Consider the following 13,219-nt stretch of genomic DNA (forward strand, 5'->3'; position numbering starts at 1 on the left):
CCTTCGTTTATTTTTATGTTCTTTCTAACTCAGATCAATTCCTTGATGTTCTAAAAGAACAAGATTTGAGATAAGCAATTGTTCGGGTATACAAACAGTACAATTGAATCAAACCAAAACCATACATTTGCTTTGTTTTTGGATCCACATGCTTGACAAAAGCTCCCGATCTAATCAGTTGTATACCCTGACACTCTAGTACTACTAAGTATGTCCAGATAATGCTGCATGAGACTTTTCCCAGGCCCTCTCTCGCTCGTTATCCAAGACAGGGGGCGGAATCCGTTCCATATCTATCTGAACTTTTTGTCTTCTGATAGGGACATAGCCTTGAGTCACGATGAATGGAAATTTTTCGGTTCATTCATATCAGAAGTTGGGGCCTTGGAGATCCTCACTGAGATGACATCCTAAAGTGTTATAAGAAATTAGAAAGTAAGGGACACTCCTTGGCAGACACACCAACTGCAGCTTGGTTTTGACCCCGGTCGTAATTTTTGGCCTTCGCCTTGGTATTTGGCTCCAGTCCACTGATTATGGTCGCCTTATCGCAATCCGTGTCGGCTACAAAACAGCTCCGCCACCGAGCAGAACCAACCAGTCGATGGCAAACGGTGTCAGCGTTAGATAGATCAACTCCATTTCTAAAACAGAGCCAAAAGAACAGAAACCGCCATGTATTTGGAGCTCATTGTGATTATTCTGACGACCCTGTTCGTGTGGGATTACATGAAGAACAGGCGTCACAACGTCATGTACGCCGCTGCTGGAATCAGTGGACCCAGGAGCTATCCTTTTGTGGGCAATGCGCTCATGATGATCAACGAATCACCTAAAAGTAGGTCATGGCCAGTCCCACAAGATTTAGTTTGGTTTTTAAATATGTGACTTTCCATCTGGAAGTGAAAAACCTAAGAAACCCGTTTTTTTTTTAAACAGAAATTTTGAGGACCCTCACATTTTTAATCAATGGCTATAATTTCATAGAATAATAAACGAACTTCTTACTTTTATAGCTGTCCTCGATCTGCAATTCCGAATGATTGCACAGCACGGTAAAAATTTCAAACTGAATATGATGGGTGAACGCGGCTTCATGACTGCCGATCCCAAAATGATTGAAGCCATCATGAGCAGCCAGCAGACCATTCAGAAAAACAGTCTTTATGGGCTTCTGGTCAATTGGCTCGGTGATGGTCTGCTCATTAGCAAAGGAAAGAAGTGGTTCCGTCGCAGGAAGATCATCACTCCCGCCTTCCACTTCAAGATCCTGGAGGACTTTGTGGAGGTCTTCGACCAGCAGAGTGCCGTCATGGTCCAGAAGTTGTACGACCGGGCGGATGGCAAGACGGTGATAAATATGTTCCCGGTGGCCTGTTTGTGTGCCATGGACATCATTGCGGAGACGGCCATGGGTGTGAAAATCGATGCTCAGCTGCAGCCGCAGTTTTCCTACGTTCAATCGGTCACCACGTGAGTACTTCTACATAATTTTCCCCGGCGAGTTGGCACTTACTAAAACCACCAATTTGTAGTGCCGCTGGCATGTTGGCTGAACGGTTTGTGAATCCATTGCAGCGCACGGATCGCTTAATGAAGATCTTTTATCCCAAATTGCTCACCAAGCTGGGTGATACTATGAAGGACATGCACAAATTCACCAACTCGGTAATCACTGAGCGTCGCGATCTTCTCCAAAAATCCATTGCCGAGGCAGGAAACGCCACTGCAGACCTAGTGAACGATGTGGGCCAGAAGCGTCGCATGGCACTGCTGGATGTGCTGCTGCAGTCCACAATCGACGGAGCTCCCTTGAGCAACGAGGACATCCGCGAAGAGGTGGACACCTTCATGTTCGAGGGCCACGACACCACGACCAGTAGCATCGCTTTCACTTGCTATTTGCTGGCTCGGCATCCGGAGGTTCAGGCTCGCGCCTTCCAGGAGATTCGAGATGTCCTTGGTGATGACAAGTCGGCTCCAGTCACTATGCAGCAACTGGGAGAACTTAAGTACTTGGAGTGTGTGATCAAGGAGTCGCTGCGGCTGTTTCCCTCGGTGCCGCTTATTGGACGCCACATTTCCGAGGACACCGTGCTAGACGGCAAACTCATACCAGCTAACTCTGATGTAGTCATCCTTATTTACCATGCCCACCGTGACCCGGATTACTTCCCCGACCCGGAGAAGTTTCTGCCGGAGCGTTTCAGCTTGGAGCGCAAGGGCGAGATCAACCCATTTGCCTACACTCCCTTCTCTGCGGGTCCGAGGAACTGCATCGGCCAGAAGTTTGCAATGCTGGAGATAAAGAGCACCATCAGCAAAATGTTACGACACTTTGAGTTGCTGCCTCTCGGTGAGGACGTCCAGCTAGTGCTGAACCTCATCCTGCGTTCCTCCACGGGTATTAATTGTGGCATCAAGCCACGCGTCTATTAGGTGCTCCTGGGTGATAGTCTTTTTTTTAAACTAGTTTTAAGTGAACTGTAAATATTGCAATAAAATACTTGTACATATGTAGATATATCCAGTGATGGATTGGGTTGATGTAATTCGATTAGGAGCTAATATCTGTTTTAAGTTTACATTTTACTTTGAGTTGAACTTGGGGGCGATAAAACGTGACTAAATATCTCAACGGTTAACAAGTTTGCATTTCAAGGATTGTGTAAGGGTTTTGCTTTTATCATGGCAAGGAAAAGTCAATTTAAATAAATAACAGACCCTACAAATCTAACAGCTAATATGATTTTAGTATAAGTATTGTATACGGTTACCCCTCCATCACTGAATATACATCCTTGCACACACTCCGTCGATTTGAATGGATTCTATATTAGCTTTAACCGGCTCGTACTACAACTCAAAAAAAAGGCTATTCCCACGGGGCTTTTAATCCCAGGCGTAGGTCTTGCCCGGAGTGGGCAGCTTGGAGGATGTGGCCTTCGCCGCCTCGCCAGCCTCCGCCGCCAGCTGCTTCTGCTGCTCCACCAGGTCAATGGGCGGGAAGACTTCGCGCCGGGCATCCCGCTGGCAGTAGTAGTTGGCCGAGACCAGATGGGATGGTCCTTCCGGGAGTTCCGGCTGCGGCTGGGTGCGATCGGCCACTCCGTCCTCGAAGCGCAGCGCCAGGTTGTGCTCCCGCTGTAAGAAGGATCCGAATTAGCCAAAGATTCCCATTTTCCGTCTTACATAACGGAGAATCGAGTTTTCCGTGCCCGCAGCCCGAGGATCGGGAACACAGATACTCACGCCCAGGAGGAAGGCCCGAATGCGCTGGATTAAAGGCGATACGTCACGGCGCAGGGCAGACATCCTGATTATGATTTTAACAAAATATCTCAATTTACTATTTATTTATGTTAGTGTCGCCTTCTGTTATCGGGCTAGCGATAGTTATCGATTGGAGCGATTCTAGATCTGACAAAACTCGGTTGCGATTGTCGCTATAACGATGGTTTAGGCAAATATATCGAATATCGATGACATCTAGCTATTGCAACCGTTCACATTCAAATTCAAAAACTTGTACATTTCTGATCCAACTTTTAAGATCTAATATGAATTGCACGGAGAGTGCAATGTCTCAAGTTTAAATTCATAAAAAAACGAACCAAGAGAAATTCCTTAAAGACGCCCCAAAAGATGCTTCACTGAATTCAAAAAAGGATATTAATAAGCTCGCATGAAGCTCTCCAACAGAATAACACCATTCGCTTATACTGTGTCTAAGTACGTGTATTTATTTTATTAATATTATATCGCTTTGCACTTTTCCAACTTTCGCGAGTGGAAAACTTTAGTTAATTTCAATAGAGTAATGATTAAAAAATTGAGTAAACTGGCTCCTTTGGTCGTCCGTTAATGATATACATATATAATAATAATAAATAAATAGTCGCTATCTCGTTTCTGTCTTCAGTGTGTGTTGCTATAATTGTAAATTAAACTAAGTACGCCTTAAACTAAACTACTGCAATTTAAAGCTGCCGCTTTAGTAGTTGCGAGAGTTCCTTTTAAACGATTTCAGGGGATGTTCCATCCCCTCCAAGCTTCCAAGCCCCTAACCCATCATCCCGATTAGGCGGACGTGGACGCTGGCTGGGCTTCGGCTGGCGAGGATTGGGTGGCTTCTGGCGGACTGGGTGCCAGCTGCTCAACGCTGACGGTGCGCACAAACTCGGCGGTGGCTTCGATCAAAATTGTGGGCAAGTCTTCAGTGGCTGCAGGTGCAACTGGAGCAACTGCCTCCGCCGCTTGCGGTTCGCTGACGGTTGCCGGGGCTCCTTCTGTGGGTGGTGCTTCTGCTTCAGCTTCGGTGACTATCACAGCCACAGGTGCAGCTTCAGGCACTTCTGGCTGAGCTGGCTTGATCTCAACGGGAGCTGGAGCTGGAGCTGGAGCTGGCACAGGTGCAGGAGCAGCAGCCTTAGGCGCCGGCGAGGGCGACGCCGACTTGGCCTTAGCCGACTTGCCCACCGCCGGCGAGGGAGTCCTCGATTTGAGATTCTGCTCATGGGCACTGCGATCCATTAGCACCGAGGTGGACTGCGGTGGCGCCGGACTTGCCGCCCTCTTGATGTCCTCGATCTTGGCATCCATCTCGCTGCGGATCTCCTTGATGGGCTTCAGCAGGAAGACGGGCACATTGTCGTCCCTCCGTTGGTACAACATCTCGCCCTCGAAGTCCACCAGCTTGTGTTTACGGGCACGCAGCAGGATGCCCACAACCTTATCGGATATGTAGTTGTAGATCTACGAACAGAATGTATGATTATTTGGAAACTAAGCCACCAAAGGCGAAGAAACTTACGTTGAACAGCTCGCCAAAGGGAATCACACGCATTGTGGGCTCATCCTTGACGTCATAACCTTCCGAATTGATGATCTGGCACAGCTCCAGCATCTCCTTCATCACATGGATGTTAGCCTTTTGGCCACGCATCTCCGTGAGGCTGCCGGCCAGTGGTTTTCCATACTGATCCTTCGAGAAGGTCGGTTTCGGCGAGGAGGCGCGTCCGTCCTGGGAGAAGGGGTTCAGCAGCTGCGACTGCTTGTGCTGCGTCGCCTGGTTGTTGAACATGGCTACCTTGGAGGACAGCGGCGAGTCCTGTAAGTATTGGAGACCAGAAGCCGGGCTTAGGTGGGGTTTTTTCAACAATATTTATTTTTATTTTTAAAGGAAGCCAAACTTTTAAATTGAACTTTGTTCGGCGTTGCCAGACTTTTTATTTTTAAAGGAAGCCAAACTTTTAAATTAAACTTCGCGCGGCGTTGCCAGACCAGTGGCAGGTTCGCTTGGTCGCGTTGCCAACTAATGGGCGGTCAATTTGAAAATTAAATTAATCTCAAGCCTAACTTTATGATTAAATGAGGTGGCACTTTAATAAAACGATCTCATGTTTTGAAACTTTTAGTATTCTTAACAGAGTGTAAGCATTCGATTGATTTAATGGCAAATACAAATCGTTAAACCTAATTGAATTGACCAATGTTCGTTTCAAATGATTTTAAACTGATCCATTCTCTAATGCCAAATTAAAATTCCTTGTTCAATTGTAAGCAGTCGATCTCGCGTTGCCAACCCACCCACTGGGCGCGCAATTAATGGTTTTCAAATTATACAACTTGCTCGAACAAGTTCTCGCGGGAAAATTAATTAGCCGCAATTAAATAACAGCAGTCTTACATTTTGTGTAATTTTTCATCTAATAAGTGCAAGATTCCCGCGCCATGAGCCACCAGCAAATCAGCAAAACAGCATAAACCAAAGGAATGCGCAAATGTCGTGGTCATAAATAAAAGCCTGTGCGGAAAAAGGGGGCGCACGAACAGCGGGCAGTGAGTGGGCGGGGCAGCACTCTTTGACGAACAACTAAAAACATATATATAGATATACACTTCCAACAGCACAAATAAAAGCGAGAGAAATTCATGAAAATCAAAAAGAAAACAGGAATGACCTTCATGGCCAATTTTCGCCACTAGCTGGTGTTTATTCTATTTGATTAATATGTATAGGCGCGAAAAAGAAGTGGAATCCCTAATCGAGTTGCCCATGAATGAATATTATTGACTCTTTCCGTCGATGCTTATATAATTTGCCATTTTGGCAACGAGCGCAATGACGTTCTGAAATTGTCTCTTTGATCAATATCCAAAAATTCGTCAATCAGGCGAATTTCATTCATATCACACAGGCGCAAAAAGCGTTTTAAAAATAAAACCCAACGATGAATGAAAAGCGGCCAGAACTTGTCGACCGCTTCTCACCCGACGGGGAGAGTTTTTTTATTATTATTTATTTTACCCCGGGGAGAAAGTCTGGGAAAAATGCATAATAAACTTGTCCATAGAAATTAGTTTTGATATTTTCATTTCGTCACCGCAAGTGCTGGGAAGTCGCTTCCCCAGTTGGGGGCCCGATAAAAACGATATTGTATTGCATTGTTAACAAGGTTTGGAGATCTCTAAATGTAAGGAAAATGCATGGCGAAAAGCCAACGACCCAAAACACAGGTCATATTTGATAGTCAAATAAAGGCAAAATTAGTTAACAATTGTGGGAGGTTTTTAAGGAAATTTCTCCAAAAATGATTCCCAAATAGATGCAAATTTTTATAATATATAAAAAAACTATATATATAAATTGTTTGCCAACCCTTTTGATTATATTAGATAAAAAACAAGTAGTACAAAAAATGGAAATGCAAATTTTCAACTTTTTTCAGTGTACTATTATTGTTTATGGTGGCAAATAAATTATATACAAACTGAAACCGATATGGTTGTGCTTTTAGGTAACACTCTCGGCTGCAGCTGAATTGGTTACGTAGTCCTCCTCGGTTTAGCGGATCTATTTGTCGGCGCCGTTGTCACTCTCGAGCAGTCTGCGCATTCTACAGATAGATAGATACATCCACATATCTACGGCCATATAGCCATATAGCCTCTGTACGGATGGGGATATCTATGCATATTCAGCATTGCTATTTCGATGGTCATTGCCAAGAATTTTTCCGTGTTTTGATCTTTTTTGCTGTGCGAAAAACTCGTCGTTCCTCTGCCACTTTCTATATGTTCTATTTGTCTATATGGTGTGGCAGAAAGGCAAAAAGTAGGGGTGTGTATATTTTGGCAATTCATGTGGCGACAAATTAAAACAAATACAGCAACGAGATTTTCGGCAAAAAGAAGAATGTTTTGTTTGTGGCTCTGTCGCTGAAAAAATTCTTTATATCATTTCAATCCTAATGATTTTTAATCATGCTCTTGGAAGCTGTCCAGACATTTTTCTCGCGTCTTTCGCTTGACATTTATTTTGGCCATTTGCATTATTATTTTTCTTTGCCATTTATATTTTTGTTATTTTTTCTCACGCATTTCTTGTGGTTTTCTGCGCATAAATAATTTTCGGGCATTTGTCGCACGAGATGTGCGGAAAAAGCGGAAAAAACAATACATTTTGGTTGAGTTCTTGTCGCTGCGATCTTTTTATAGTTCCCAGTGCGGCATTCCAAACATTTCATTTCAAATCTTAATCCAAATCCCTTTTTTTTGCTTCTGTCTCTTTGGTTTCTAGGCAGCATTTTTAAACAGATTTTAGATTCTTAAAATATTTGGACATTAGTTCTTTAAAATGACAGCAAGCTAAAATCTTTTTTTCAGTTATTCCTAGTAACTAATTTTGTATTATTCAGTAGATATTTTTTTAGGTAACTTAATTTAAAATGTTGTTGTCCCCAGGATGCACATACTATTTTTTTTTCTAATAACCAAAAATGGTATGAAATATTCGTATCCCCTTCACGGCGCCTTAAAGTCTAATTTGAATTCCATACGAGTGTAACAAACTGCTATATAACTTATAAACACATGTCTTTTTAAATATAGCTTAAGAATTTCTTTAAAGTTTAACACCACATTTAACACATACATATATGTTGTTAATGATATAGTATGGTATCGTATAAATTTTGTTTCAATGGTAAGTTAAGACTATATGTTGTTTGGAAACAAACAAAGAACAACAGCAGTTGGACAAGGCAGCTTTAAGGGTTTCCCGAGACAGGTTCCTTTTAATGGATATTTAATACCCAAGAGAGGGTCACATAAGATTTGATATCTAAGTATCGAAATTACTTACCACCACGAAGCGCAGGGCGCCCAATTCATGCGATACGTCCGTCATAATTGCACTTGGTTTGGCTTTATGTTCCGGATTCTGGCTGGGATCTTGATCTTGCAGATTGCCGGATTGGATTAGTGATAGTGATGCTGAGCAAACTGGTCCGGAACGGTGTGCTTCTTTTGCACTACTCGGGTCTTTTGCCTTTTGTCAACGCGAATTCGCAACACTTTTGCCTGCAATCGGAAAGAGAAAAGAGTTGGAGACAAAGGCCCCCACGATGGGAAAGAAAACCAATTAAATTTAGCAACAAACAACATTCATAACAATGGAAATGTGTGTGCCCATTGTGGATGAGTTTTTTGGTTTTTATGTGTGTCTATGGCGAATTGCCAAACAACGTTTATTTACTTTTTACCAGTTTACCATTTCCTTTGTGACCCAGACCCAGACCTCTATAGAGGTGTACGGATCCAGATTTCAGACCCCAACGCAACCCAAAATGAAATATCTTATGATGATGAGCAGGGGAAAATGAAAACAGAAAGCAGGGAGATAGACAGACAGACAGATAGAAAGACAGACAGAGAGGAAAACAAAAACAGAGGCAAGGCAAAACAAAGCGAAAAAAGACCGCTAGGCCTGAACTTTTGAGCGCCCCTCGTATCATGGTATCATGGCATAGTATGGTATAGTATGGTACAGTATAGCAGTCGTCGTACGACCCCGAAAGATGAACCGGAATTCGGTTTCGTGCCCATTTGCCGTTTTTTCCACTTCGAATTAACTGGAAATTGCTGTGCATTAACCTCCGCGCTTTCCAGCAAGCTTTAAGTTACCAACAACCTGCTACGCATATCATATATGTGTATGTATATATAGCTTGGATCAAAAATCAATCTAGAAAATCAAAACTATCAGGTACACCTCTTAATGAGATCACAAACAGATAGCTGACTTCTCAAGAAGTCTTCAATTAGTTGGGCTTCCAGAGATAATAAGATTATTGTAATGATGGCAAAGACTTAATATTATACACTGATGAAAACCAAGGCAACATAAGTATTCCAAGAGGTTTAACCAAAAGATAACAAATAGAATAATAGACAGATTTGAAAAGTTAAGAAGATAAAAAGGAAAATTATTCAACTACCTAGAAAGCAACTTTTAGAAAACTACATACTTAGTTCTACATTGAAAATCAGTGGATCAATATTCTTATTTACTCATACCCTGTTTGGGTTATTATATTTAAAAGTATTTAGGCATCTATTAGCAGCATGGTATATTTCTAAAACGCAATCAAACATTTATATAAGCTTTAGTTAACTTAATACTGAATTTAAATTACAAATAGTTGCTTTCTCGGCACGAACTATGTTTGGGCTTAAAATGTCCAGAGGTTTCGGGAACTTAATAGTGAGTTCGCCCAGATCTTAGCTGGTGACCGGTGTTTCAATTTTGTTTGTTCCACAAGGGTGCTTCCCCCGTCTTATTTCTCACTCACTTTTCTAAGATTTTCGGTAGTATGTAGCTCCTCTTACTCCTGGCTGTTGGCTATCTGGAATTCCTCGATGTGTCGGGCTTCCAAGATTCCGTTTCGATGCGATCCACTCACAATGCAAAATGCAGACGTTTCGGAAAACGTTTCTTCTTTTGATTTAACAACGGAAAAAAAACAAGATAAATGTCTTTCAACTGGTTTCCGTTCCGGCTATTGTAATATTTTGTATTTGACTTGATTCGGATCTGATCGATGCTGGTATATATCTTTTATTTGGTTTCTTTTCTCTTATGTCTTATGGGTACACGCCGTTTGGTTGCTGGGACCAAAAGTGAGCGCCGAAAGCGATCGCGCTTTCTTTTTATAGCCGCGATGGCACACACACTTTCGCACTCACACCTACAGGGCAGCTGCTGTTCGGATTTTCAGATTTTCTGATTTTCAGCCTTTCTGCTTTGTTTTCCCCGCTCTCGGTGTGAAAATGCTCTCTCTGCATTTTCTTTTAATTTTAGACCGTCTTTGCCATTCTTACCCGCTTTTTTTCCCAGCCAACCAAGAAAAAAACTCCCAGAGAAGTTGGAATTTCCATCGCGGGACATTCGTGGCAAGTTCAAGGGAGCACCTGCTTTACTTACCACACATACCAAGTGTATATGGTATATAGTCGGGGGTCACTCTTCAATCAACACCAGCTTACGCGCTCCGCTGATCCGAGGGTCCGAGTTCGAGTCCGACCGCAGAGCGGATTCCCAAACCGTTGGCCTCCAAGAAGCCGCAGAGAAAAGAGCACTTAAGGAGGTACACTGCTAAAAATAGTGAGTGAATTAACACCAATGATCTGTCATATTAAATAACCTTGTCGATTATCATCACAATAGAAATAAAATTGATATTATTCATGTTAATTTCATGCACAGAGAGAAATATCCAGATACATTGTTCTTGAATTGAGAACATCCGTTCTTAAAAACCGTGTTAGATATTAGAACGAAATGGTGCGAAGAGAAAAGTTAAATTGAGTTTATTATACTTATACTTTTGTGTTGTTGCTGATATATCAATTAATAATTAGTATACGATGTTATTTCGTAAGCTTGGTTTTTCGATAAATTCAAGTAATGTTTTCAAAGTTTTCATAATTTTAAAATGTTAAGTACCAACAGCAAATGCCGTAAAATCCCAGCTTGAGTGCTGTGCAGTTTTTCGCTCAGTGTATGGGCAAGTGGGAATCGGAGAGAAGTGAAAATCGAATCAGCAATGCAACGCTCGTGCCGTTCGTAATGCTCTTGGGAAAAACCGGAAGCGGTCGCCCTGCCTTAGCCTCAGCCCCTGCCCCTGCCCCTGCCACGCCCCCTCTGCCCCACCCCTTGGCAGCCCATTATACCATTATATAGACCCCCGAAATAGAACGAACATCTAACGGTATGCTGATGGTTGGTTCTCATTTCGATCGGGGGTTCATGTAACGCGCTGATCGTCGTACGGAATTTGGGATGCCATTCGAAAATCACGACATCCCCCCCGAGAAGAGCAGGAAACGCAGCTTTCGTATCACCAGCTCAAGTTTTAGAAATTTAGAACCCCCCAAAGGTCGAGATCAGAGAACCTCCGACCAGAACCAGAAAGTATTCGAGAGTACCCATCGAAATGCGCGTGCCCAGCTGCCTTGGCTTGTCAGTTGGGATTCGGATTCGGGTTCGGATTTGGACTTGGTCCACCCGGCCCGCCAATCTTTAATATACGAGTTTATTCCGCTAATTAAACAAATTCGACTGCATTGTTCGCATACAATGCTGGGTATTTGGATACTCGGAATGGGGTGTTTGGGCAAATGGATGGGTATGAAAAACTCAATACTTTCTTAAGTTGGTCTTTACATTACAGGCAATCAGCTTATTGTTTAGGAATATTTGGCTTTTTTGTTATTTAATATTTAATATTTTTAATATGTTCTAATATATTCTTTACAAATTCAGTCAGTTAAAGAAAAAACTTAAGCAAAAAAAAATGAACAGAACAGTAAAGTAGCTTTAACGGTGATTTACTTGAGATAAAATGGACATTTGTTCTTAAAAACCGTGTAAGTACATTTTGGTATCAATGTTCTCAATATTAGAATGAAAAGGTGAGAAGCGAAAAGCTTAACTGAGTTTATAACAACTATTTGATAAGTAAACTAATAGTTTATTTGTTGAGACTCAATGTAAGTACCGCGAATTTAACTTGATTCGAACAAAATTGAAAAATTTTCAACTTCATAAATGTCGTTCTATTTTTAAGAACATTTTCAACTCAGATGAGAACGTCTGAATTTGATCTGTGTTGAGTTACAAACGTTATGCCTAGCCTGCCCAGCTGCTCGGTGGATCCCCTCAGCCACAAGTGGTTCGATGGGTATTCCCGCGGTCCATCACTTCCCCGGGAACCGTGCCACCGCAGCACTCGCTTGTTATTGTTGCATGTTTGGCTGACAGCCACAAGTGCATGGCGATGCGATTTCGATTATATACTACCCACTATAAAGCACGTGTGTGGGTGCGAAGGGGGGTGGTCCTTTCTTTTGGCCATACTAGCCATACTAGCCACACTATATACGATATATACCACATATATACCATACAGCCCGCCACAAACATCGGTTTGCCTGGTTTGGCAGCGGTCGGCGCATAAATAAAATCAACTCATGAATGAAAATGCGTTCGCCTGAGCAATTTCCTGTTGCATCCGAGGAAAGGAAACCAGAAGACCGCCGACTAAATGATCGCCAAATGGTTAGCATAAATTATTTGATAGATCTGCCAGAATGCTGTCAGCACTGCATATGCATATGCATATGCACATAGGTGTCCCTCAGTAACGAAGAGTCGATTCGATTGGCCTCGAATGGATTCCACCAAGTCTCAAGAACATAATGCGGAATGCAGAGCACTTGGCCTATAATCATTTTCCATTTCCATTATATTTTCCTTTGGGCATATGCGTCGCATTTTTGTGGCTCATAAACATTTCTGCAAAACGAATTCATCGCTTGAAATATTATCGTATAAATGGAAATGTATCTCAGATATTTGATTTGTTCTTTAGCATAAACCATATAGTACTATATCTTATTTTAAACCAGCCTTTGTAGTTGCAATTCCGCCCGCTGTCAATTTGTCAGCAAAGCGATATATTGTGTACCATTCAAACAATTAGTTGTATTTATTTGTGAAAATAGGCAAGTGGAAACGTCAAAATGAGCAACTATTTTCGGGATTCGAGATGATTCATCATCCCAAATTTTGAATTTCGCCGGGCGATGTCACTTTCGACGAGAGGAAACAGATTTGCTAATATTTAATTATTGGCAGCGTTAAGTAATCGCGCCGCAATAACGGATATTGCCTTATTTGGCCAGCGATTGCCGCTGTTTTGGGCCAAATTTTATTTCGGATCGGTGGCGTATACGTAATGCGGGGCAACGGAAAATTGCGCATACGCTGCGTCCGCTTAATCATATGCTTTATTATTGTTATTATGCTGTATTATTAGTACGGGCATGCATTGTGGCGCAGAAGACGAGCGATACGATGGCTCATCCTTAGATC

The 13,219-nt window shown here is 42.4% G+C and overlaps 3 protein-coding genes across 4 annotated transcripts; 1 reads left to right on the forward strand and 2 right to left on the reverse strand.

Annotated features, from left to right (window-relative positions):
* Positions 1 to 551: 551 nt before the first annotated feature.
* On the forward strand, positions 552 to 2,520 carry LOC119558177 (probable cytochrome P450 4d14). The gene is made up of 3 exons (XM_037871443.1): positions 552 to 838; positions 1,017 to 1,473; positions 1,536 to 2,520. The coding sequence occupies exons 1-3, from the start codon at positions 676 to 678 to the stop codon at positions 2,437 to 2,439; spliced, it is 1,524 nt and encodes a 507-aa protein (XP_037727371.1). The 5' UTR covers positions 552 to 675; the 3' UTR covers positions 2,440 to 2,520.
* A 294-nt stretch (positions 2,521 to 2,814) lies between these two features.
* Positions 2,815 to 3,414, reverse strand: LOC119558180 (NADH dehydrogenase [ubiquinone] 1 alpha subcomplex subunit 7). Its single transcript, XM_037871447.1, has 2 exons — positions 3,253 to 3,414; positions 2,815 to 3,144 (listed from the first exon to the last, which is right to left on the reverse strand). The coding sequence occupies exons 1-2, from the start codon at positions 3,313 to 3,315 to the stop codon at positions 2,893 to 2,895; spliced, it is 315 nt and encodes a 104-aa protein (XP_037727375.1). The 5' UTR covers positions 3,316 to 3,414; the 3' UTR covers positions 2,815 to 2,892.
* A 303-nt stretch (positions 3,415 to 3,717) lies between these two features.
* LOC119556964 (translation initiation factor IF-2) lies at positions 3,718 to 9,958 on the reverse strand. 2 transcript variants are annotated; one of them, XM_037869471.1, is made up of 4 exons: positions 9,636 to 9,958; positions 8,147 to 8,364; positions 4,814 to 5,110; positions 3,718 to 4,755 (listed from the first exon to the last, which is right to left on the reverse strand). In XM_037869471.1, the coding sequence occupies exons 2-4, from the start codon at positions 8,189 to 8,191 to the stop codon at positions 4,081 to 4,083; spliced, it is 1,017 nt and encodes a 338-aa protein (XP_037725399.1). In that variant the 5' UTR covers positions 8,192 to 8,364; positions 9,636 to 9,958; the 3' UTR covers positions 3,718 to 4,080. The 2 variants fall into 2 exon arrangements, with proteins under 2 accessions (XP_037725399.1, XP_037725401.1); XM_037869473.1 differs by lacking the exon at positions 8,147 to 8,364.
* Positions 9,959 to 13,219: the final 3,261 nt, after the last annotated feature.

This window comes from Drosophila subpulchrella, chromosome X (assembly GCF_014743375.2).
Source record: "Drosophila subpulchrella strain 33 F10 #4 breed RU33 chromosome X, RU_Dsub_v1.1 Primary Assembly, whole genome shotgun sequence".
NCBI lineage: Eukaryota > Metazoa > Arthropoda > Insecta > Diptera > Drosophilidae > Drosophila > Drosophila subpulchrella.

What these genes read in the sequence shown, in the direction of transcription:
- LOC119558177 (XM_037871443.1), top strand. Translation starts at nt 676, where the DNA reads ATGTATTTGGAGCTCATTGTGATTATTCTGACGACCCTGTTCGTGTGG. An exon ending in GATCAACGAATCACCTAAAA is followed by an intron (nt 839 to 1,016) that starts GTAGGTCATGGC and finishes TTACTTTTATAG; the next exon opens with CTGTCCTCGATCTGCAATTC. An exon ending in TACGTTCAATCGGTCACCAC is followed by an intron (nt 1,474 to 1,535) that starts GTGAGTACTTCT and finishes ACCAATTTGTAG; the next exon opens with TGCCGCTGGCATGTTGGCTG.
- LOC119558180 (XM_037871447.1), bottom strand. Translation starts at nt 3,315, where the DNA reads ATGTCTGCCCTGCGCCGTGACGTATCGCCTTTAATCCAGCGCATTCGG. An exon ending in TTCGGGCCTTCCTCCTGGGC is followed by an intron (nt 3,145 to 3,252) that starts GTGAGTATCTGT and finishes TCCTTCTTACAG; the next exon opens with CGGGAGCACAACCTGGCGCT.
- LOC119556964 (XM_037869471.1), bottom strand. Translation starts at nt 8,191, where the DNA reads ATGACGGACGTATCGCATGAATTGGGCGCCCTGCGCTTCGTGGTG. An exon ending in GCGCCCTGCGCTTCGTGGTG is followed by an intron (nt 5,111 to 8,146) that starts GTAAGTAATTTC and finishes CAATACTTACAG; the next exon opens with GACTCGCCGCTGTCCTCCAA. An exon ending in CCTTTGGCGAGCTGTTCAAC is followed by an intron (nt 4,756 to 4,813) that starts GTAAGTTTCTTC and finishes TTCTGTTCGTAG; the next exon opens with ATCTACAACTACATATCCGA.